The sequence below is a fragment of the Antechinus flavipes genome, chromosome 6 (genome assembly GCF_016432865.1).
Source record: "Antechinus flavipes isolate AdamAnt ecotype Samford, QLD, Australia chromosome 6, AdamAnt_v2, whole genome shotgun sequence".
Lineage (NCBI taxonomy): Eukaryota > Metazoa > Chordata > Mammalia > Dasyuromorphia > Dasyuridae > Antechinus > Antechinus flavipes.
In genome coordinates, this window is record NC_067403.1 from 195,431,917 (window position 1) to 195,459,335 (window position 27,419).

Consider the following 27,419-nt stretch of genomic DNA (forward strand, 5'->3'; position numbering starts at 1 on the left):
TAGCCAGAGAAGGGAGATTTCTTTGGCAGCATTACCTTTAGGGATTTTCTTAAGAGTAAAATCAAATTTAAGTCTATATAGAATGAGGTGTTCCTGTTGGAGACCTATTGGAGAAAGATTATCCTTCTTCCTGCCATCCATAGCTGAAGCCTAAGGAGAAATCATGTTATGAAAAAATAGAATATCCATAATTTTCTTTTTCTCCAATACTCAGTTAACATAGGTGTAATGAGAAGGGGATTGACTGATTAGCAGCCACAAAGCATGGTTGCACTTTTATTGCAGTCCAAATTGTAAAGTGTTGGGGAGCCTATTACAATTGTATACATAGACACAATTTCTACAAATGTTATTTCTGTCTAAGTTTAGCAAGGGGGAAGGGAGAAACGGAGGGGAGAAGAGACAGTATTTTTTCTTTCTTTAATAAAACGTATAGAATTTTAATTACTGGTCTTAGCTAGAATTCATAGTATGAAATGCAAGGTAGTTTTGTGAGCTTCAAGTCAAAAGACTTAGCAAATTCAAGTTCTTATATCTTCTGGCTATATGATCTGTGTAACCCTTTTTTTGAGCTTCAGTTTCCCCATCTATAAAGTGAGTATGGAAACAGTTTCACTACCCTCTTTGCCAAAGATTATTGTGAGGAAAGTATTTTGTAAACTGAAACATACCAGAAAAATGTTAACTATTATTATTATCCACCAGAGTCAATGTTTTTCATTAAGCCTACATTCTGGTAGGTTTTTTAAATTTTATTTAAATAACTTTTTATTGATAGAAACCTATGCCAGGGTAATTTTTTACAGCATTATCCCTTGCATTCACTTCTGTTCCGATTTTTCCCCTCCCTTCTTCCACCCCCTCCCCGAGATGGCAAGCAGTCCTTTACATGTTGAATAGGTTACAGTATATCCTAGATACAATATATGTGTGCAGAACCGAACAGTTCTCTTGTTGCACAAGGAGAATTGAATTCAGAAGGTATAAATAACCTGGGAAGAAAAACAAAAATGCAGTTTATATTCATTTCCCAGTGTTCTTTCTTTGGGTATAGCTGCTTTTGTCCATCCTTGATCAATTGAAACTGAATTAGCTCTCTTTATCGAAGAGATCCACTTCCATCAGAATACATCCTCAAACAGTATCGCTGTTGAGGTATATAATGATGTCCTGGTTCTGCTCATTTCACTCAGCATCAGTTCATGTAAGTCTCGCCAGTCCTCTCTGTATTCATCCTGCTGGTCATTCCTTACAGAACAATAATATTCTATAACGTTCATATACCACAATTTACTCAACCATTCTCCAATTGATGGGCATCCATTCATTTTCCAGCTTCTAGCCGCTACAAACAGGGCTGCCACAAACATTTTGGCACATATAGGTCCCTTTCCCTTCTTTAGTATCTCTTTGGGGTATAAGCGCAGTAGAAACACTCCTGGATCAGAGGGTATGCACATTTTGACAACTTTTTGAGCATAGTTCCAAATTGCTCTCCAGAATGGCTGGATGTGTTCACAATTCCACCAACAATGTATCAGTGTCCCTGTTTTCCCACATCCCCTCCAACATTCAGCATTATCTTTCCCTGTCACTCTAGCCAATCTGACAGGTGTGTAGTGGTATCTCAGATTTGTCTTAATTTGCATTTCTCTGATTAAGAATGATTTGGAGCATATTTTCATATGTCTATAAATAGTTTCAATTTCTTTGTCTGAGAATTGTCTGTTCATATCCTTTGGCTATTTATCAATTGGAGAATGGTTTGATTTCTTATAAATTAGAGTCAATTCTCTATATATTTTGGAAATGAGGCCTTTATCAGAACCTTTGATTGTAAAAATGTTTTCCCAGTTTATTGTTTCCCTTCTAATCTTGTCTGCATTTGTTTTGTTTGTACAAAAACTTTTCAATTTGATATAATCAAAATTTTCTATTTTGTGGTCAATAGTGATCTCTAGCTCTTCTTTGGTCATAAATTCCTCCCTCTTCCACAGTCTGAGAGGTAAACTATCCTATGCTCTTCCAATTTATTTATAATCTCATTCTTTATGCCTAGGTCATGAACCCATTTTGAACTTATCTTGGTGTACGGTATTAAGTGTGGGTCAATGCCTAGTTTCTGCCATACTAATTTCCAATTTTCCCAGCAATTTTTGTCAAATAATGCATTCTTATCCCAGAAACTGGGGTCTTTGGGTTTGTCAAACACTAGATTATTAAAGTTATTGGCTGTTTTGTCTTTTGAACCTAACCTATTCCATTGATCAACTAGTCTATTTCTTAGCCAATACCAGATGGTTTTAGTAACTGCTGCTTTATAATATAATTTTAAATCTGGTACAGCTAGGCCACCTTCATTTGATTTTTTTCATCAATTCCCTTGAAATTCTTGACCTGTTTTTCCATATGAACTTTGTTGCTATTTTTTCTAGTTCACCAAAGTAGTTTTTTGGGAGTCTGATTGGTATAGCGCTAAATAAATAGATTAATTTAGGTAGTATTGTCATCTTTATTATATTTGCTCACCCAATCCAAGAGCATTTAAGATTTTTCCAGTTGATTAGATCAGACTTAATTTGTGTGGAAAGTGTTTTGTAGTTTTGCTCATAAAGTTTCTGATTTTTCCCTTGGCAGATAGATTCCTAAATATTTTATACAATCAGTAGTTACTTTAAATGGAATTTCTTTTTGTAACTCTAACTGTTGGGTTTTATTAGTGATATATAAGAATGCTGATGACTTATGTGGGTTTATTTTGTATCCTGCAACTTTGCTGAAGGTGTGAATTGTTTCTAATAACTTTTTAGTAGAGTCTCTGGGGTTCTCTAAGTATATCATCATATCATCAGCAAAGAGTGATAATTTGATTTCCTCATTGCCTATTCTTATTCCTTTAATCTCTTTCTCAACTCTTATTGCCAAAGCTAGCATTTCTAATACAATATTAAATAGTAATGGTGATAGTGGGCAACCTTGTTTCACTCCTGATCTTATTGGGAATGGTTGCAGTTTGTCCCCATTACATATGATGCTTACTGCTGGTTTTAAATAGATGCTACTGATTATTTTAAGGAAAAGTCCATTTATTCCTATAATCTCAAGAGTTTTTAATAGGATTGGATGTTGGATTTTATCAAATGCTTTTTCTGCATCTATTGAGATGATCATATGGTTTTTGTTAATTTGATTATTAATATGGCCAATTATACTGATAGTTTTCCTAATATTGAACCAGCCCTGCATTCCTGGTATAAATCCTACTTGATCATGGTGTATTATCCTGGGGATGATTTTCTGTAGTCTTTTTGCTAATATCTTATTTAAGATTTTAGCATCAATATTCATTAGGGAGATTGGTCTATAATTTTCTTTCTCTGTTTTCAACCTACCTGGTTTAGGTATCAGTACCATGTCTGTGTCATAAAAGGAATTTGGTAGGACTCCTTCATTCCCTATTTTTTCAAATAGTTTATAAAGCATTGGGGCTAATTGTTCTTTGAATGTTTGGTAGAATTCACATGTAAATCCATCTGGTCCCTCTGGTAGGTTTTTTTTTAATAGAAAGAAGGAAAGTAACTCTTAGTAATAATTCTGGCTATATGACTACAGATTTTGTGCAGACCTTTTCGTTCTTCTATCTTATTTAAGTTACTTCTTGAATAATATGAGATAGTAAGCTGGCATGCAGAGAGATGATGGGGATTTATCAATTATCTTTCCATCATGGCTTTGAAAATAGTGTTACCAAAAAAATTATGAAACCTTTTTTCCTAGTTATTACATCAAAGTGTTTGTTTTTTCTTCTCTCATCAGAGTAGTTTAAATATTAATTTTAGTCTATTTTGTAAGTTGCCGTAATTATTAAAGCCCCCTCCAAAATATTTATTTTTCAAAATAATGCTACCTCCAAATATACACAAAAAAGAAATATTTACCGTAAAGACAAAAATAATGACACTTCAGGGAAAGATTATGGACAACTCCATATTACAGTGGATTGAGTGCTTCCCAAGTTCAGGTAGTCTCAGATGCTTCCTAGCTATATGAGCCAAGATTTACTTTGTTTGTCTCAGCTTTCTTATTTCTAAAATGAGCTGGAAGAAGAAATGGCCATTCACTCCAGTGATTTTACCAAGAAAGACTACAAAAAACAAACTATAGAACATGGTTTGACTTGATTGCAATTTAGATGGAAGTTCTTCTCTATGATATAGAAGGAGAAGCAGGGCAGTATAGTGGGAAACAATAATAAGCTTAGAGACAGAAGAAATATATTACCTGATGGTTCTGCCAATTATTGTGTGATCTTAAAATCTAACTCTCTTTCTGAGACTCCATTTGATTTTTATGAAGAATAGATAATGTAGTGAATGTGGGAAGTAGCTTGAAACTATTATTATATTTATTATGCTCTCTGTAGAGTCTGGGAAATCAATGACATTTAGGTAGGGCTCAGTGCCTGCCTTCATAGAGTTTACATTCTAATTGAGATATTAGACACATACATGGATAACTATAAAATTTAATAATACAGAGTCAACTTATTGAAGAAATGTAAAACAAAATGTTATGTCCAAGAAATGAAAATAAAATGTTACTTCCAGAGGAAATTAAAGAAAATTTCATGGAAAATCATCATATCCTAGAATTTAAAGATGAAGTTCCTCCCTTTCATTTTGCAGAAAAAGAAGCTGAGACCCTGGGAGATTAAATGATTTGGCCAAGATAATAACGATAGTCAGGAACACAGTGGGGATTCCAACAGGTCTTCTGATGCTGAATTCTATGTTGTCTATCCTTGTAATTCCAGAGAAACTGAGGCAAGACAGAGATTGGTTTTTAATCTTTTAATGTGGAGAGTTCAATAAGCTAACTGACTGATGGGACTACCACCCAAATCATGCCATCCAGAATGACTGAAGAACAGCATTTATATAGAATTGTAACTAACAAAGCAAGCAGGTGATACAGAAGCAAAAAGAAGGCAGTTGGATCATCAGGCAGCCATTATACAAAAAATATTATATTTCTCACAGCCTAAAGCAATAACCAGATCCATACAATGATGGGAATGGTTTTGGGATGTATACAGTGGGAATAACAGGATACATACAGGGATGGGAATGGGCTTGGGATGTATACAATGGTGGGAATGGGCTTGGGGGATTTTCTATGGTCAGTAATTTCAGAGAACAGTGACTGATCTTATCTGTAGAAGCCCCTCACAGATATGATGCCCAAGTAAGCAGAAGAATAGAAATAGATAAGGTTACTCTCTGGTCATGCTTGTCACTTTGATCTAGTGTGTGAGTCAGGTTCTCATGAGAAACTTACAGGGTCCTTTTTGGTTCAGCATCCTATACCAAGGCATCAGCCCTGATTCCCTTGGTCTCACCTTGGTCCAATTATAAACTACTCTAAGCCAGGACTGTTTCATTTTTGTCTTTGTTTACTCAGAACCTGGTACATGGTAGATGCTTAATAATTAATTGGTTGATTGATTGCCAAATAAGAATAAAATGGGAAAAAAGGTAAGAAAAAATATTCCAAAAACAGGGTAGAAAAGTATAGATTATATATGAAGGAAGTTAAGTAGTCTTATTTAGTTAGGATAGGATGCATGAGGAGGAATGCTTAATTCATTGGATTCAATGACCAGTCTTAAGGAATAAATGTTGAAACACATTTCATTATTTTGGGGTGGAAAGATAAGGGACTCATGAACAGTGTTGTAGTTACTGAAAAGGCATCACTCAGTTTTGCTTAAACCTGTTTGTTTTTATTGTTACAAGATATGATTTTAAATAAATAGTATGACAGCTGAGGACCTTTGGAGTTGAAAAAGGATCTCAAAGGCCATCTAGTACAACTTCCTCCCCCTTTTACAGAGGAAAAAATTGGATCCTAGGGATGTGTACCTGTACCTCTGTGTACTTCAGGGCTAGTGTACTTTCTCCTGTACTGTGAGCTCCCAATTGTTGTTTGACTTGCACTATCCCAATGGAGCTGGCCATTTGATGGACTCAGGAACTCTGAGTTATAGCCTCAGCTCCTTTTAAAAGGGTAGGCCATGAACATGCAAGACTCCAATGAAGGCTGAAACTCCTTTGTTTGGTGCCTTTCCTTTCCGTTTCCTGTATCTGGCAAGGACCTCTGACTGCTTCTTATTTTGGCTACTTCATCATTTCTATAGAAAAGATATAGGAAAGATAAGCCAGACAAGAAATGAAACCTACTCTCTGTCTTGCTCATCACCTTGTCTTCTCTCTTCCTCCTCTATCTGACCTTGAGACCTTCAGTTTCTGTGTCATCACATCCCTCTCCATTCCAAAGTTCTCCTCACTTTTGCCTTTATACTTTGCAAGGCCAACCAGAAATATAGGATCCTTTTTTATCTGTGTTCCCTCAGTAGAATGTGGGCACCTTGAACATGTGATCCCAGTTTTGTCCTTGTTTTCTCAGCACCTAGTATAGTGACTTAAACATAGTGGGCACTTAAATATTTGTTTAATCAAATTGAATTAAATTGCTATTTTATGTCTTTAGTCTAATCTAGAACTTGATACCACCTGGTATGAACTCTTTATTCTTGTTCTTCAAAGAATGTTATCCTTCTGAATTGAATTCACTCTTTACTTGATGATGATCAGAACTCAATCAAATATTTGAGTATCTATTATATTTATTCATTGATTCATCAACCAATATTTATTTACTACCCACTACATGCAAAGAATACTATTCTGAGAATACAAATATACATATGTGTGTGTGTATGTGTGTATATATATGTATATATGTGCATATATATACATATATATACACACATACACACACACACACACACACACACACACACACACACACACATATATATATCATAGATATTGATCCCAAAGAGGGAGGGACTTTCAACTAAAATGGCTGTTTGAAGAGAGGCCAGCTGCCCATTTCCCCCATACCTATGTCAACAAAACTGAAACTTTGAACCACAGTCAATAACTAATAGAAAATCCATTGAGAAATTATAATAGGCATTTTTTCTATTCCAGAACTACATAAAAGTCAGCTAGCAGCACAAGAACAATAAGAAAGGGGACAGTGGCAAAGTCAGTGCCAGCACAGGCAAACAAACTTGTCATTTTCAGCACAACTAGAGAAGACCAAGGATGAATTTAGCCAGGGATAAGAGAACACTATTTACCTTACAAGGAAAACTTTTTGTAAGATAAAATGCACTATAGAAAAAAGGAGATATTATTGTTAATATTACTATAATAATTGAATAACTACTAAAATAATTAAAAGCTAGGTAGTTACATAAGACAAATGAGAATTTTTATTTTCTTTAAAGAAGCACTGAAATTCCCAAAGAATCAGAAAAACTTACTTTTCAGTATGTGTTATGAGGTTTTTACAGAAAATAAATGTTTTAATGCTTTGGGCTGCTGATAGTAACAAAATTAATGAGTACAAGGATTACTAAAGTTAATAAATAAAAAGGGGGATTATCATGTGAATTTCTGATTCAATTTGTTGTATATCTACCAAGTTTAGGTTTCAATTTTAAATACAACTTTTAATCACATTTATTAAATATGAATCTGCTTAATCATTGCATGAAAATTTTAGTTTCAAATATTTCAATTTCAATTTCAATTCACATAAAATAATAAGAATAAATAACTTCATTTATGAACATTAAGAACTGAATTTTCAAGTAATGCCACTCTTTATTCCTATAATTTATTGACAGAATATACAAGGAATCTCTAAGCACCCAATCCAGATCACTTTACACCAATTTGAACAAGGTAATTCCCTTCTATTTTGCTCAAAAAGAAAGTAACTTTTTTTTAAATCTAAAGAAGTTGCCTATTGCTTTTCCATATTGACTTCTTTATTTTTTCAAAAAATTCTTACTCTTTGTTAGGGGCGGGCTTGTATAGTAGAAAGAGCATTGAATTTGGAGATGGAAAATCTGGAATTGAGTCCAAGCTCTTCTATGTACTAGCTGTTTGACTTAAGTAAATCATTTCCTCTGAGTATCTTTTTTCTCATGTGTAAGATGTGGGAGTTGGACTAAGTGATAACCAAAGTCCTTTCTAACTCTAATGTACCATTATTCTATTTGCATAACTAGGATTGTTAAAATGCATAAATTGTTTTGTTCTTGGATTTTTTTTTAAACTATCATCCAAGATTGTGGCTTATCACCATGGAACTCTTTGAAATACTATATAAAGAAAAGTTAAGCAGATATGGTTCCTCCCCTTTGTTAGCTCATATTCTGAAAGCAATAACAGTGAAACAAAGCAAGCAGTCCCACTCCTCTGCTTCTTCCCACTAACTTACTAATAAAAAAAAAAGATGAAAAACTGAATACCAACAGAGTCAGAAAATTGATTTTAAAAATTTTTACAGAAGGAAACTATCCTTTTTTTTCTTTTGAAGCAATTCCACTATTGTATTGATAATGGTAAAATTTCCATTGGTTTATAAACTCAACTATTAAATTATAAGTTCCTTAAGGTCAGGAACTTATATTATTATAAGGTCAGGAAGGATTCATTTTTGTAACCCCAAGCATATAATAACATATCTCAGAATATGTGATCCTGGGCAAGTTATTTAACCTCTCAGCACTCCCAGACAATCTAGACTATAAACTGCAGAAGAGTAGATTTGCACAAGTAGAGGGAGTTTCAAAGCAGGGGATCTTCCTGCACTGACAAAATCACAAGTTTGGCAAAAAAATATGTCCCCTGTATGAAATCCAGGACCTTACCACTTAAATTGAGTTTATGAGGAACATTTGGAGCCTAATTTGTATTTGGACAGATCTAACTTTCTTTTCATTGAATCATAGATCCAGAGCTAGAATACTTGAGAGACCAAGTCCAATCCCCTCCCATTTTTACAAAGGTGACATTGAGAGAAGAGAAAATAGGAGAGGATTTGAAGAAAAGAAAGGAAAGGAAAAAATTCCACCCTTGGAGATTACCTAGTCAAAGGCATAGCCATGGGAACTAGAACATGGAGAATGGAGGGTGACAGGGGAAGAGCAGCACACATACAGTAATTCTTAAATTAAGAATTTGTGATATCCTACTACTAAAATTTAAATTACATGAGAGCCAATGTGTATCTTATCTAAGCTTTGTATCTTTCCCATTGAGGAATATAGATAGGGCAATTTATGAACACTTGGTTGAATGAATAAGGCAATCTTAATTTGAAATTATTTCAATCAATTTCAAAGGAAATCAGTTAAATAAATAAATCAGTTGCTTTTGTTTGTTGGTCCTAATATAAGCAAGTATTTCTTTCCCTTTCTTTGTCTATGAGGAGATGTACACACATATATTCCTATATATATGACATACATGTTTTATATATTATATATATACACATAGCTGTATATAGAATCTTCAGAGCTTATTAAAACTCCTAGAGCCCCAATGGCAATTATGGCTGGCTATGGTAAATTATTAAAATTTTACAACAAAGGAGTTAGAGTAGATGATTTCCAAGGTCCCTCCCATCTCTGACATTGATTTATTCTCAGATTTTCTGAACTAACTAATTGTTAGACATTGAATTTATACCTGGAATGATTGGGTGATTATTTGGTTCACTTTTTATAGAATGTTTTCAATTAGTTAATTTAATTCAGTAAAAATATACTACATGTCTAATATGTGCAAGACACTGTGACGTCTAGACAATACAAATACAAAAATAATTTTTCCCTGAGAAATTTCATATGTATTGGAAATTTGAATTTTCAGATTATTTTGGCAAATTGATATGCGGATCATAAAATTTAGAATTTGGAAGGATCAAAGATATTTGGTTAAACTCTTTATTTTTGCAGATTTATCCATTTAACAAGGATTTTTTAAGGGATTATATGTCATATATAAAATAAATATAAATTACTGTGCTTGATACTTATTAGGTACCTACTATATAAGAATTCCATAATAAAGCATAGGACAAAAGACAAAATGAAAGAATCCCAGTTTTCAAATAGTTTAAACATGATATTGAGGGGAAATGGCATGTGCACAGATAAGAAAATGCAAAGTATTCTTTAAAAAAAAAACAAAGTGATTTCTGGTAGAAAATGCCTAGCAACTGGGAAAATCATAATTGGTTTGTGTAGGAAGTGGATCTGAGCTGAGCTGGAGGATTCTACAAAGTATTTGTAAGGAGGGGGCAGCCTGCACAAAACAATAGGGATGAGAGAAAGGAGATCTAGTACAACAGATTTGTACAACAGATTGGCCACTTTGGTTGAGTTGTGCAATAAAAGAAGGGTGATATGCAATAAGTTTGGAAAGGTTGACTGATGTTAGGTTGTAAAAGATTTTAAAGGCCAGAGTTCTTGTTCTCTGCAAAAAAAAAAAATGGAAACTGAGGCCCAGGGAAATGAACTGCCTCATAAGTAGCTCCACATTACTACTGGCAAAGGAAGGGCTTCAAAGCCAGTTTTTTTTGAAACTAAGAGAAGAGTTTTTTCTGTTACCTCAGTATGCTATATAAAGAATATCCTGTTCCAGAAGCAGTTAAATTCAGAAAATAGACTCTATTTATTGTAGAATAATGTTAGCATGATTGAATATCTATCAAAAATTGCTGTGATTTAGACATCCCAATTTTATGTTTTCTTCAGGGGAAGAAGATGAAAAAACAACTATTTCTCCCAGAACAATGTTTATCTCTTCCAAAGGCTATACCTTCCTAGCAGCAGGTACTTGATGACAATTTCTTTTAGTAAACAGCATAAAGAGTTTATTTTTATTAGATATGTTCTTAAAATGTTATGTAAAAAACAAATGCTTGTGAATATAATCATAACTTAAATGCAATAAAAGAACTTGAGTGCTTTAAAAAAAATCATGGTAAATGTAATGAAGCAAAGATACAATATCCCTCATAGAGGTGAGAATTACTGCCATAATAGGGTTGAAATTTCCCCATGGAGTAGGCTGATACTACCCATATTACATTTTTAAAAGGCTACCAAATTGTCTATTTGGTGAGAGATCAAAAGGATTAAGTTGTCTAGAGTCAGACTTCAATTTTGAAAAAGATATGAAATGTTCAGCTAAATTGAACTGAAGGCAGAGAAAAGGCTCTGGACCAGTGGATCAGGAAATTTAGAACTACAAAGTGACTAAGATACCACCAAACCTTCATTTTAGAGAAGAAGAAATTAATTCCCAGGGAGTCAATGGTTTGGGCTTGCCCAAGTTCATTTGACTAGTGCATCCCCAAGAGAGAATTCTAGCTGAGGTTTACTGCAGCACTTGTGTGAATCAATGCCAGAAGAGCAACATCACTGGAGAAGGAGGCAAAGAGATATTTTAGACTAGAGTCATCTAGAAGTTTGAAAAAAAAACCAGGAAAACAAGTAAGGTCCAAGATTAAAATATATTCATTGGGCAAGTGTGAATTGTTATACTGAGATTCTTAAGATCAGGTTTCTATTCCAACTTCCCCTAACAGAAATTTCAGCTAGACAACTTCCTGTTCCTGTTAGTCTAACCTTGGGAAAGTGACCATTCCTACGTCATGACACACAACAGAAGTATACAACAAATAATCTTTTATATTTTTTTAATACAACAAATAATCATCATATAATTTCTAGTTTTTGTGAATCTAGGTTTTTTTTTTCTATAAGTTAAATGTAGATCAATCCCTTATAGATTCTAGAAGTTAAACATAGATGTCAGGGAATAACAGTCCCTGACTATTCAATTATGTTTAACTATCTGACAAATATTTCTTAAATACCATGAGAAAAGAGATTAAATCAAGCCTTCCTCTTGCTTTGAAGGGAGGGAATTTAAAATCTCAAATGGAGACTAGAACATATAGACAAGTAGCTAAAATGCAGTAGGCCTTGGTTCAGATCTCACTTCTAGGACTTAAGTTATATGTGAGAGTTACTTCATTAAATGAGTCACTCATCTTCCTAAAAATTTCATTTTCTTTTTTATAGAGTAGGAGCCATAATTCTTTTATTGCCAGTTTTTATAGTTTGTGAGAAAAATGTTTTCTAAACTTTCAAGTACTAGCTCTACATATGTGCACAAAATTGGTCCAAATTAAATCCTTTGAGTGGTTTTTAGGAAGGAGAGATCAATTCCAACAGAAAGGAATAGGGAAAGCTTTCTGAAGGAGATACCATTTGAATTGAGACTTGAAGGTGCTGTGTGTCAGATTGACTGGAAAGTACATAATAAATTTTCAAAATCTTTTCATTTCTAAAAATTCAGTGAATCTATTTATATAGCACCATTTCTATAATTTAGGAAATAATTGAACCATTCTAGTTGCTCTATGTAAACATTCAACAAAAATTTTAGGATCTATAATTTTTAATTCATTTCCTGCAGTCAGGTCTGAACAAGGCTGAGTCGTTGGTATTAACACGCTGCTTTCTCCTTCTCCTGCTGCACCTGGGCTCAGCCCTGGGGAGAAGCGTGAGGATGGTACAGTATGTCTTCCATGGCCTTCTGTCTGTTTTCCAGCTCCCTTTTGGAAACCTCATCCACCAATCATTTAACAATATATATTTACTGAGCATCTGTAAGGCAAGCACCCTTCCATCTTATGTTGCCCCTGGTCAGCACTTAGGATCCTGCACCCTTCATGACCTGTCTCTATCTTGCTCTCCCCTCATCTAAACTTCCTTCAGCCCATGTCTTATATGAAGCACTTGGCAGACTTTAAAAGGGTTACCTCCAACAAAGGAAACTAATACACAAGTTCATGGCAAGTTATCTGAGACCAATACAAGGCACTGGGTTTGGAATTAATGTGAATTCAAATCCGGGCTCTGATTCTTAATACCTGAATAATCTCAGAGATTCTTAATACTTATCCTCCTCAGCTTAAGTTTTGAAATGTGTAAAAAAAGGTGGATTGGACTGGAGATTGCGAAGGTACAGGTAAGTTCTCCTGGTATTTTTAATACTCGCATTGGACAGAATGCTATAGTGCCTGAACCCAACGACATAAGGAATATGGGAATTTTAGAGGCTACAAATCTAAAATGAGGCATCTATGGCAAGAGCGATTTGGAGCTGGCCTCTCAGCCAGGAAGCCTGGGGCTGAAGTTCTGCCTCTGACACACAGTTTGTGTGATCAGGAGATGCCCCAAGAATGATGGCACAAGATAATGACCACGCTCCATGGAAAGATAATGAGTGTTACAAGAGTGTTGAAGAGGGGAAGTGACTGCAATGTGCACAGATGTGAAGCAGATACTTATTTCCTCCATCTTCCTCCCTCCCTCCCAACATACACACTCACTCTACACACTCTCTGATCTAGTGACACCGTCTTATTTGGGGTTCCCAGAATAAGTTACTCCATCTCTCCTGACTCCAGGCATTTTCTCTAGCCGTCCACCATGCATAGAATGTTGTATCTCCTCATCCTCAATTTCTGGCTTCTTTGGCTAACTTTGTCCCAAACTAAAATCTCATCTTCTATAGGAAGTCTTTCTTAATTGTCTTTATCCTGTAGACAACTTATTTGTATGCAGTTGTTTGCATGTTGTCTCCTCTGTTAGATTGTGAACAGCCTGAAGACAGAATCACCCTTTTGCCATTTTTTGAATCCCCAGTGCATCGCAGTGTCTGGTACTTGTTAAACATTTATTAAATATTTATTGACTGACTGATACTTATTCAGTGAAGCAAGGATACCGAGTTTGGGGAGGTGGAAGAGAAGGTACACTTCCATTAGTGTAAATGCAAACTCTGTATAAATTAGGAAAGTATTTTCTTAAATTGCCCTGGCCAAAAAGAATCCAGTACCTTATGGTTAGCCAGCTTCCTTGGAATGGGCTTTCTATCACCAGAGACTAGTTTATAGAAATATTAAATCATCAGCTTCACATCCTCTGGACTTTTTTCTTCAATTTTTTATAATTATCAATGGTGAAAATTAAATTCTAAATCTAAATTTTTAAAAAAAAGTGTATAGAGATCAATCCAAATTTTTTATGCTTTACAGCAATAAATAGTGCAAAATTTAAGAAAAGCTTATAATAATGTGTCATTACTGTATATTATTTTCTTTAATTTGATGTAAAGTCCTCTAGGCTTCTACATATAATTTGTTACTTCCTAAAACACATGATTTGCCTTACTAAAATACATTATATTGCCTACTTTTAAAATAGGAAATACATGTTTTATTCTAGGAACTGGGAAAAACTTTCAGAATGAATATACACCAACATTTCTAAATATTTATTTTTGGAAACCAGTAAATAACAAGTAAATACTATTGAATAAATCTAGCTTCTTACAAGTGAAAGTCTTGGAATACTGGTCATTGCTCTTCATTGATTGGTCACCACCTTAATTCTGAGAGAAACATTGAGGATCTGAAATGTCTTGCCTACAGGCATTGTCCTGACTATAAAAGCCTTCTATATAACAAATGAAGAAGAAATCTTCCCATTGGTGCATAATTTTGAAGGCTTTTTTAGTAGGAAATTTATCATAATATTACTACATTATAGTAATGGATACATTATGCTAATAGAGCTAGTTTTAGGAAGGAAAGGAGCAATGAAATAACTGGTAAAGGAATTATAAAAATTCATATTATATATCAATATATATAATTATAAAAATGCAAATCATAGAATCTACATTATAATCCAAGAACTGGATCATCTAGTCTGCTCCCTTTATAGCCAGTATGACAAGTAGACATCCAGAGTGTGCTCCAAAATCCCATTCCACTGTAGGAAAACTATGATTGTTAAGAGTATTTTTTGTTACAATAAACTAGACTATGTTTCTTTTTGCCTTCCATGCATGGGTGCTAGTTCTCTCTTTTGGATTTGCCCATAATAAGTTCAGTTCTTCTTCCTCATGACAACCTTTCAAATATTTGAATACCTTTATTATGTCTTCTCAAAATGTTCTCTAAACATTTCTAATTCCTTTAATGTATTTTCTAGTTCTTTTGCCATCTAGCTATCTTGTCAGCCTTCTAGACTTCCAGTTTGTGAATATCCTTGCTAAGTTATCCAAAGTGGAGCTGATACCCAGAGTAGAAGATAGTCATCTTTCCAAACATTCCATTCTGTTTCTTTTATGCATCCTAAGATCACGTGGGCTTTTTCAATCAATTTCATCCAATAAGTTTTTATTTAGTGCCTTGTCTAAGTGCTAAGCACTGGAGATACACAAAGGCAAAAGACAATTCCTTTTCTCAAGGAGATCACAACCTAATGAAGGAGACAACAAGCAAACTATTATTTTTAAAATTTCAATAGTATTTTATTTTTCCAATTAAAAAAAACAAAGTTTTCAACATTTACCCTATAAGATTTTAAGTTCCATTTTTTTTCTCCCTCTCTCCCTTCCTCCCCAGAATAGCAGGCAATCCAACATAGACTATACATATACAATTATTTTAAATACATTTCCATATTAGTCATGTTGTGAAAGAAAAATCAGAAAGAAAGAAAAAGCAAACAAACAAGAAAAAAGTGAAAATAATATGATTAGATCTACATTCAGTCTCCATAGTTCTTTTTCTGAGTGTGGATGACACTTTCTATCCTAAGTCTATTGGAACTGATTTGGATCACTATAATTCTGAGAAGAGCTAAATCTATCATAGTTGATCATCACATAAACTAAGCAAATAATTATGTACAAAATAGCAGTGTTCAGGATAAATAGGAAATAATTAACAGAGGAAAGGCCCCAAAACTTTAAAAAAAAAAATGAATTGTAGTGATTTGGTACTATAATTGTAATTATTGTAATTACTGTACTAATTTGTGCCAGAAAGGTAAATGGTCAGTGCTATAGTAGTGGGGGGAACAGGAATGCAGAAGAAAACTGAAGAAGCTAGCTAAAAGACGGAAAATTAAAAGCAGAACTCTGTTTGTTAGACTTTTCACAGATTGAATTGCGCATCCTTGCTCACCTCTCTTGTGATCCAGAACTTCTGAAGCTTTTCCAGCAAGCTGAGAATCTTGATGTATTTATGAGCTTGACTTCTCAATGGTAAGATACATTAACTTAGAACATTATCAGATATGTGCAATACTAATGTGATTAAAGAAGCTTTAATTCTTCCACATTTGTTTTAGGAAAGAATACAGTTGTTTATAGTAGTTAATCATTTTTGCCAACTTGTCGCCTTTTGAAAAGAAGAGTGGATAAATAATGTGTTAGAGGGATTTTTATCTTTCACTGTAATAAAGGATGAACCAGTAAAAATTATTAGGAACATAGAAAGTATAGTGATAATGTTTGGCATCTGTTGTATGTTTTTACCCCTTTCTTCCCAATCTGAAAGAGGCACCAAAGAGTAAGGTTGGTCCTCAGACTTTCTTGGAAACACAGTTTGGTTTTGATAGGTAGAAAAGATTGAAGCTACAGTAAACACCAAGTAAATAACAGAATTTATTTCACATTGTCTCTCTAGACAATTTGGATTTTCCTAATAATAACTGACAATTATGTAATACGTTAAGACTAATAAATTCTTTTACATACATTAATTCACTTTATCCTCACACTTTTATGAGATAGGAAGTATTATTATCCCCATTTTAGAGTAACTTCCTTACTCATAGTTACTAGTGCTTTAAATAGATTAAAGACTAGAAAAAATAAAAATTAAGAAACCAACTTTTAATAAAGATAGCCCAAAGGAAAGTGGGAATATAGTCTAAATTGATTGCATAGAATTCTTATTTCTGCAGAGACATTGTTAGTTATACTTGTATTGCTTAACACTAAGCCCACCCATCTGGTCTAAAAAATTCATGATAAGGCTAAATCATGGTCTAGGAAATGTTTACTTAGCATAAAGTGATATGGAAAGTTGACTTATAGAAGTCAACTTAGATGGACAAGCTAAATCACCTCAAAACATTCTTCTCAGCCACTTGCCAACCTAAATAATCTGGCTTGCTTTGTCTGTATCAAAGTTTCAAGAGAGCCACACTTCCACTTCTTTGGGGCAAACCCAGCCCTAATATCTTTATTGTACTAGGTAGGAAAAATGGAGTCTTGCAGTGTTTAATATGATATATGAGTGACAGGCTTTCAGAAAATAGCACCAGAAAGAAGCATATCACTATACAGAAAATAAGCTTTTTCAGCCTTTATTTATGGAAGCATAATGGGCAATTGAAGTAATCAGTCTGCAGGGTGAGTAAAAAAAAGACCAGAAATAAAATGAAAGAAGAGGTAGGTAAGGGCTTACAAGTGTGGAAAGAATTGTTTTTAACTATCTGCTTCAAGTCTTAGAACACATCTTTTATTAGTTAGACAGGGAGGTATTTTGATTCACTGACTTAAATAAAATAATAAATTCTATGAGGAAAGGCAAAATCTGTGTCGTGTTTTGTTTCTTTTTTAATACAAGCCTCATACATAGTTGACATTTCATTAATTTTTGGAAACATTTTATGATTTTGTTCTACAAATTTAACATTATCTAAAAATATCGGTGGAGTTGCCTTTTGGAAATTTTGCTTTATACTCTGTGTATGTGTATTTTCATTCCAAGGTCTTCAAATATTTAGTTTTGTTCAGATAGCATATGTCTAGCTTTTGACAGCCTATTATAGCTAATAAAGTGTTACCTGAAAATATTTTTATCAGACAATACTAATATCTGAATTTTTAGCATCTGAAGAACCCACTTCAGACTCTTAATAAGTTGCTAAAAGAAATTTAAAGTATTCATACTAGAGATAGGATCTCTTGCCTTCATTTTCCCCTTGTATAGTAAGAATTGCTCAAATTTTTGTAATACCTTAAAGTTTATAATATGTGCTCCTTAAGAGAACCCTCCAAAGTTAATAACTTAACTGTCACATTCATTTATGTATATTTGAGATAAGAAGTTCAGCGAGATTAAGCAACTTGCCCAAAGTCACACTATTAAGTTTTAGAACTGAGACTTGAATCTATATCTCTTGACTATCTAATAAGAATAAAAGAAATAAGAACAATAACGTAAATCCTTATAGGTTTTAGAACTCACAGTGTAATGGGAGAGACAATGTGAAAATAACTATGTACTGTCTGCCGACTCTATCCCATCTGTCCTTGTAAAGGCTCTTTTCTATCACTTTTATGTGACTTAATTTTGCACATTCTATCTCTTCCTTCTCCCTTCTCCCAGTGCATCTGTCTGGAATCTTAGATGATATTAACATATTCATGAAAGATATCATCTTGTTTTTCAAGTCTGTTTTTCTTTGAATTGTATGATATAAACAACTCAACAAACAGTATTGACGATATATTTTATTCTTTCATCCATGGTATAACAACAGAATATTTAGAAGATGAGCATTTAATAAATGCTTATTAAACTAAATTGAATTGTGAAATTAATATCGAAATTCATTTGTGAAAACTTTCTAGTTCTTTTTTCACATTTTCAAGGATAGACTCAAATATATGTATATATGTATATATATATATATTATTCTCATTACTATTTTAAAAAGAAAGTATATGGGCTGTATGTAGGTGTCCCCTCAGTTACCAGCTAGAGGTACAATAATATATCCATGATCATGATTTTTTCCAATTGTTCAGTACCTTCCCCTTTCAAATAGCTTGAAAATCTATCCTTTAATGCTTTCCAAATTATATCTCCTTCATCATGGATTTCCTTCTCTATGTATACTTTTGGTTTGACCTGACTGTTCTTTTGTCTTTGTCTTCTTCAATACCAACTCCATTTTTTAGTGTAGCACACCAGGGACTTTGGTATTAAAATCTAAATATGGCTAATTGACTTATAATTGATTTTTAAAAAGTTTGTTACAGAAATGCCGATAGATCTATTCTGTTTCTGTCTTTTGCCTTTGTTACAGTTTTATTAAAAAAAAAAAACTGGAATGCTCTGACTTTAAATCTTACCCCCAAATTGGCAAGCTTTGTTAACCTTGAGATATTTTTGCGAATGTGAATTTTTATCAGCACTATTATAAGCAAATAATAATTGAAAATCAATTAAGCTTAATTAAAATATTAATTTAATTAAACTAACAATATGGTGAAAACTCCCGTATAATCTCTATTGTGAACAAATAATTTAAATATTATCACTTTGATGAATTTGTTATTGCATTCCAGTGCTGTAGACCATTATTTTCCCATTCCTTCTTATCACAAACTCCTGTCCATGCTTTTGTATAAACTTTCTATATAGGACCTACTCAATTAGGGCTAAAAGCATTTCTCTAATATTTTTAGAATCTTTAGAATATCTGCCATTTTATTCCCTTTTGCTAGCTGCCTGTTGTACTTAATTCTTATTTTGTGATTGGTCTACCTCCTTCTCTGATCATAAACTTACCCAATTGGAGCTTTTATGCTAGTTTTTCCATGTATATCATCACTGGTAACATGACATAGCTGTTATATTTTATATTGTCGTATTAATTGTGTCATATCTATGATGTCCCATATAATAACATTAGGAAAAATATCAACATTGGGGCAGTTCATTATCGAATTTCACTGTTTATCTAAGATGTACATACTGATGGACTCATTTGATGGGTTTCAAATATCACATTATGGCCTTGGCAATATATTTTTCATCCACTTTGGTTTTTTCCTTCTAAATGTTTAGAGCAATTACTTTATAATGGATGAATAAGTGAGTGAAATGTTCATTAAGCAATTACTATGTGTAAATCCCTGAAGATACAAATTAAGAAGTAAGATAGTTCTTACCCTGCAAGAGCTCACCTTCTAATGGGAGAGAAAGCATATATAGAAGATTTCAATTGCCAGTCAGATGGAAAAATCCCCTGATCCATGGAGTACAAAGCAGATGAAAATTATTACTTCTTTTTTATAATAGCTTTTTATTTTCAAAATTCATCCTTGTAAAACCTTGTATTCCAAGGTTTCCTCCCTTGCCTCCCCACATCCTCCTCTCCTAAACAGCAAGCAATCTAATATATGTTAACATTGCAATTCTTCTATATGTATTCTGCATTTATAATGCTGTACAAGAAAAATCAGATTAAAAAGAAAAAAAGCAAGCAATAACAAAAAGGTGCAAACACTACGTTGTGATTCATATTCAATACTTCTCCCCCTAGTCTTCTTTCTGTATGCAGATGGTTCTCTCCATTACAATTCCATTGGAATTGTCTTGAATCACCTTATTGTTGAAAAGAGGCAAGTCCATCACATTTGATCATCACATAATCTTGTTGCTACTGTATACAAAGTTCTCTTGGTTCTGCTCATTTCACTCAGCATCAGTTCATCTAAGTCTCTCCAGGCCTCTCTGAAATCATCCTCCTGCTGATCATTTCTTACAGAACAATAATATTCCATAGCATTCATATGCCACAAGTTATTCAGTTATTCCCCAACTGATGAACATCCACACAGTTTCCAGTTTCTTGCCACTACAAAAAGGCTGCTGCAAATATTTTTGTACGATGTGAGTCCTTTTCCCTTTTTTATGATCTCTTTGGGATATAGATCAGAAACACTGATCAAATGGTATGCATAGTTTAATTGTCCTTTGGGTAGAATATTACTTCTTTAATGTCATTTCCATTGATAAAATTATATCAGTTTCTGATATTGAATCATCTGGCAGTGCTGAGCACTTTGGTGGCAAAACCTTTCCTTTCTGGATCATCCTTAACTGTGAATTGCCAGGTCATTTCCCCACAGCATAATCACTGTTTCCAGGGATAATAACTGAGGACTGGAAGCATGGTTAGTCTCAAGATTCTTGGGTTCAGAGTCCTAGACTGTTTTTAGGGCCTGAGGGAAGATGTTGGTAAAGATGGTAGTGGCAGTTTGATTTGTCTGGCACATTCTAATCTTCTGTCTCTCCCAGATTACTTTACTGTTTTAACCAGTCTGGTCTTCCTGCTCTATGAAAAGCAGTTGACTGGCAGTTGGTAGGGAGGGTGTGCACCACAGGATTTTCTTCCCAGAGGAGGGCCATAAGGACTGAGCTAGAAGCAAGGCCAGTACTATTTAGGGGTGAAGGAAACACACTGTCAGTCCTAGGGGTCCCATGCCTGTTGATGGCAGTTGGACAATACTCTGTGACCCTATATATAGCTTTATCAAGCACATAGAATTCTGTTAAATAGCGTGATTATTAGTAGTAGTCAGAAGATTATTGAATAAGATTATCCAAGTAATCATTTTTATAGTTTTCTATGGTTTTGATGTGCAGGCAAAAGATTCCTTGTCTCCTCAACAGTCTTTGAAGCTGTATTTTGCTTTGGCAAATAAAGTGCTCTTTTGAAATCAATAAACAATAGAAAATTTTGATTATATCAAATTAAAAAGCCTTTGTACAAACAGAACGAATGCAAACAAGATTAGTAGGGAAGTAACTAACTGGGAAAACATCTTTACAATTAAAGGTTCTGATAAAGGCCTCATTTCCAAAATATATAGAGAACTGACTCAAATTTATAAAAAATCAAGCCATTCTCCAATTGATAAATGGTCAAAGGATATGAACAGACAATTTTCAGATGAAGAAATTGAAACTATTACCACTCACATGAAAGAGTGTTCCAAATCACTATTGATCAGAGAAATGCAAATTAAGACAACTCTGAGATATCACTACACTCCTGTCAGATTGGCTAAGATGACAGGAAAAAACAATGATGAATGTTGGAGGGGATGCGGGAAAACGGGGACATTGATGCATTGTTGGTGGAGTTGTGAACGAATCCAGCCATTCTGGAGAGCGATCTGGAATTATGCCCAAAAAGTTATCAAACTGTGCATACCCTTTGATCCAACAGTGTTTCTATTGGGCTTATACCCCAAAGAGATACTAAAAAAGGGAAGGGGACCTGTATGTGCCAAAATGTTTGTAGCAGCCCTGTTTGTAGTGGCTAGAAACTGGAAAATGAATGGATGCCCATCAATTGGAGAATGGCTGGGTAAATTGTGGTATATGAATGTTATGGAATATTATTGCTCTGTAAGGAATGACCAGCAGGATGAATACAGAGAGGCTTGGAGAGACCTACATGGACTGATGCTAAGTGAGATGAGCAGAACCAGGAGATCATTATACACTTCGACAACGATATTGTATGAGGATGTATTCTGATGGAAGTGGATTTCTCTGACAAAGAGACTTAACTGAGTTTCATTGGAGAAATGATGGACAGAAACAGCTACACCCAAAGAAGGAATACTGGGAAATGAATGTGAACTATTTGCATTTTTGATTTTCTTCCCGAGTTATTTTTACCTTCTGAATCCAATTCTCCCTGTGCAACAAGAGAACTGTTTGGTTCTGCAAATATGTATTGTATCTAGGATATACTGCAACATATTTAACATATATAGGACTGCTTGCCATCCTGGGGGGGGGGAGGAGGGAGGGAGGGGGAAAAAAACGAAACATAAGTGATTGCAAGGGATAATGTCGTGTAGAAATTATCCTGGCATGGATTCTGTCAATGCGAAGTTATTATTAAATAAAATAAAATTTATTATAAAAAAAAAAATAAATAAATAATAAAAAAAAAAATGAAATCAATAAACAAACACTATAATATCTTTATTCTTTATTGTGCTTATTAGTATTCTGTGGTCATAAAGATATGGTTCACTGGAAAAAATTATCTTTAAAGTATTTATGTTCCAAAAAACTAGAAAAAATAGTCAATGATTGAGTAAATTATGATACATAAATGTAACAGAATATTATGACACTCCAAGGAATGATAAATATGAAGAATTCAGAGAATAATGAAAATTTGTATGAACTGATATGTAATGAAGAAACCAGTATCAAAGAACAATATGTACAAAGACTACAACAATATAAATTCAAAATGGTGAGTAATGTGTTATCCATCAATGTATCAAACTTCCATTCTTCCTCAAATATAGATGAGCTCAGATTCAAATGGGATGGTTATCAATGTACTTGTTACTTTGTTACTTTGTAACAAAAGCTTAAGATATGTTAGTATATATGACTATGTTTCCAAATGCCATAAATTGTCAAACTATAACCATGTCACTTCATGGTTCACATATAAGATATCCTATATTTGGCACAAAAGTAATAGATTTTCCAGTGGCAAACTTATTAATGCTCAATAGGGTAATGATTTATCAAATCAGTTCTCCCTTATGAGAATCTCAGTTATTTATGAAGTTCACTATAATCATGTTTTCAAAGACTAGTAGTATAAATAATAAGATAAACTAGTATAAATCTCCCCCTCAGTAAAAAAGTACATGATCACATTTCCTATTATATTTTAACTGATGAGTGTAATCATGAACCATATGCTTAAAATGAATGCTTTAGTCTCTTCCTGTAATAAGTTCATTCTATGAAATATAAACCTTATTTCCTTCCTTTAGATTGCAATTAGATTGCAATTTCAATCCTCATTAAAATATTCATCACTGTGATTTAATGTAGTAGCAATTTGGTAGTCTTCTAACTTACAGCAAAAGATTGTTAAACAAGGTAATCACAGTATCTTCATATCTTCAAAGATATTGTCATTTAAAAAGTAATTAGAAAGTAAAAATATATTTTTGTGCCTCTTTTAACATTTGGCCTGTTCTGTTTTTTTAAAGTGCTATTTTCTTTAGTATGTTTTTGTGCCTCACTAAGCTATTGGCTCTTTTTCATGATTTTCTTTGCATCAGTTTTATTTCTTTTCCCAATTTTTTCTCTATTAATCTTATTTGAGTTTTAAAATATTTCTTGAGCCCTTCAAAGATTCTTTTGGGGCTTGAAGCCAATTCACAGGGACATGTCATAATTAAACTTTATGTCCTTTCTGTTGCCTGGGTAAAGTATGTTTGCTAGATGCTCATGTGTCAGTGAATGGACTGACCACACAGTACAACAAAAAGTGCCACTAAAGGGTTCTTGGTCCCTAGTCCAAGAATCAATTTTTTCAACCACATATGCTATAGGTTTATAGGTACATTTGTCTCTCTGATTATTATTCTCCTTAAGGTAAATATAACCATCATCTTCCAGTAATTGAAGAGTTGTTATGGAGAAAAAAAATTCTTCTTGGTTGTAGACAAAAGAATTTGGAGAAACAAGACAAAGTTTCCGGGAAGCAAACCTCAACTCAATATAAGAAAGAGCTCTCAAATATCTGGAGCTCTCTGAAAATTTAATTAACTGTACAATGAAGTACCGAATTCCCCATCAAAATATGTGTTGAAGCAGAAGCTGGACAATCATATTTGGGGAATTTTATAGAAAGGATTTATCATTGGGTTAGGAGCTGTACCAAATGACCTACTTCTTATATATCTTACAACTCTAGAAATTTTTCTTTGAACACCTAAAAAGAAGGAACATTCAATTCATTTCCATTCAGCAAATTGGAAAGAAATTATACTGCAAGGCTTTAGAGAATTGTCTATGTCACTGAAAGATTCACTGAAAGATTTGCCCCAAATCACACTGTTCTAGGTGTCTGGAATGTATAGGCAAAAATCAAATTATTTCTACATTAAGGAGCTTATCTACTCTTAATAACATTTAATAAAAATAATAATAGTTATTTCCATAGCACCTTATTCTTTAAAAGTGCTTTACTGACAAATAAGGCTAGTGACAATTTTGCATAGCCCTCCCTCACGTAAATGCAATTCACTTACAACTCACAACTTATATCACCTTCCTGATGCGAGATAAATGCTACAAAAGATAACACATTAAGGAAAAGTTGGAATGAGATAACTATAGACCCTGAGCAATTTTTGAAAATTGTGTCCCCTATTGTTATACTATTCCCCTGTCTTCAAATTTTAATTGTTAACACTTGACTTGATTTATTACAAAATACAGTCTTCTTTTGAAATACTTGCCATACTTTTGGAATGGGATTCCTAATATTTAGAAGATGTAGATTTATGAATAGTTGTATTAAAAATGTTCCTTTTGATGTTTGTGGAACTAGACAAAATTAATTTGGAGGAACCAAAGTCTAGAATCTCAAGGGAAGTATTGAAAAGAAGAAAAGGAATAGATAAGGAAATAGATAAGAAAAGATAAGGAAGGAAAAACACTCTCAGACTTTGAATTAGTCTATAAAGCAATAATCATCAAAACTATTTGACACTGATTTTTAAAAATTAGAAAAATAGAGCAATAGAATAGACTGGAAAAATAAGAAAACAAATTTAACAATTCAAGTCTCTGTTTGACAAGAACTGCCCAAAAATAAAAGTGGAAACCAGTTTGGCTTAAAATAGATATAGAAGGGCATTTTAAGCCATATATTACAATAAAATCAAAATTGACACGTGGTCTGAATATACAAGCTCAAACCATACAAATTAGGAAAGGATAAGATCAGATCTATTTTCATAGCTTGGCTAAGAGAAAAGTTCTTAACTAAACAATACATAGAGATAATCCCCATAGAGAAAATAGATAATTTCCAATACATTAAATTGAAATGCTTTTGCACTAATAAAAATGGTGCAATCAGATCAATGAGGTAACTGTGCAAGGAGTGAAATCTGCATAAAATCTGTGATAATGGGCTTCTAAAACCAAGACATATAGAGAACTAACCCTTGGTATTAATATAAAACAAAAACCAATAGTCATTCATCCAGTGGATAACTGAGCTTCCTTTACTCCCATAGTCCACATCTCCAAATCTTTTAGTCCCCTGTGTACTCTTTCCTATTCCCTTAGGAATAGATAGGCCTTCTAGAGCAAGCCTTTGTGAACATCCCACCCAGGCTCAAGCTCTATTTTTGCGCGTGCACACACGCACGCGCACACACACACAGAGTCTCCATTTTATAACTAAAGAAACCAAGAATAAAAGATGGGGGAAGAATTTATTCTGGGATCACACAAGTACTAAATAGCAGAGCATGCATTTAAATTCAGGACTTTTGATGCCCGCATTGGCGCATTTTTCATAAAATCATAATCCTTGAGTTCAACAAACTGACAATTTAGTAGAAGATGCATAATGGAGACATTTGAAGGAAACTGAAGATATTTCCAAAGCCACATATTAGCAAATAGTTAATACAGTGTCAAAGAGTAAGTCCATAAACCCCTCAGTAACATGGAATCAATCACTTGAATAGAACAAACACAGGACACAAGGGAGCCAATCAGTATAATGTCAGGGAACAGAGATCCAGCAGTGCAGGGAGAGCAGACACAGGATCCAAAGTATAAGAGTGAGAAGACTTGAACTTCTTGGAGACCTGCTCTCTTTCTGTCTTTGTATCCCCAATACCTAGCATCTACCTGGCACATGGGAGATAATCAATAAATGCTTATTGATAGATTAATTTATTTGGCAGTATTGAACCAGATGCTTCCAGAAACTCACTGATGGCAGTGATTGAAAGCAGGAATATATCAAACAGCATCAAAATTTTCAAATACACTGACCCTCTTTATGTGTGAGTGATCTTGTTCAGTAAGCATTTGTTAAGGACCTATTTATGTTGCAGGCCTTGTTCTAAGTACTAGGCCCTTGAAAACAAACAAAAATGAAACAATCCTTGCCCTCAAGAAGCTCCTATTCTATCAGGAGACACATGCCCATATATACAGAATAAATAATACCTGAATACATGGTAGTGAGGAAACTAGTGGCTGGGGGAAAGCTTCATGTAAAAGGTGAGGATTGAGTTGCATTTTTAAAGCAGAGAGGGATTGATTATATATAGTGCAGGAAAAGAGGGAGGGCATCCCAAGCATGGGGGGCAGCCAGTATGTACTAAAATCATAGACAGGAAAGAGAATGCTCAGTTAAGGAAGAGAGAAGAGTATCATTTGTCCATCCCTTCATGCAAAGGATGGAATGGATTGAGGAGACCTGAGGCAAGGTCACCAATTAACAAGCCATTATAACAGTCTGAGTGAGAGTCAATGAAAGCCTGATCTTGGGCTGACTGCAGGATTAGAGTGAAGGGGATAGGTTGGAGAGATAGTGTGGAAATGAAAATGATAAAATGTCACTTAGCAGACCCTGTGCTTAGTGCTGAGGATCCAAAAAAAGAAAGGGAATAGTGGACTTGCCTTCAAAAATGTGAAACAAGATAGATGAGGAGTAAATGATGGAGGAATATAGATGAGGAAAGCAACCTGAGAGAGAAGGCACTAATTAGCAGCTAAGGGAACTTGGAAAATCTTTTTGTATAAAGCAGGATTGAAAGAAGCCAGGAGTTCTAAGAGGCAGGCATGAGAAGGAAAAGAAGTCCAATTGGAGGCGGGGAGCACAGAATAGGAGATGGAATGTCATGTGTGAAGAATAGTAAGTAGACCAATGTAGTTTGAATCCTAGAGCATGTGGAGGGAAATAAAGAAAAATAATACTGGAGAGGTAGGAACAGAATAGGTGAGTA

At 33.9% G+C, this 27,419-nt stretch overlaps 1 protein-coding gene across 1 annotated transcript in view; it reads left to right on the forward strand.

The window, feature by feature from the left end:
- Positions 1 to 27,419, forward strand: part of POLN (DNA polymerase nu) — a 331,195-nt gene that overhangs the window by 206,733 nt on the left and 97,043 nt on the right. The window contains exons 16-18 of the mRNA XM_051966741.1: positions 7,760 to 7,817; positions 10,682 to 10,759; positions 15,947 to 16,061. Coding sequence (XP_051822701.1) covers positions 7,760 to 7,817; positions 10,682 to 10,759; positions 15,947 to 16,061 — 251 coding nt within the window. The remainder of the gene's footprint in view (positions 1 to 7,759; positions 7,818 to 10,681; positions 10,760 to 15,946; positions 16,062 to 27,419) is intronic.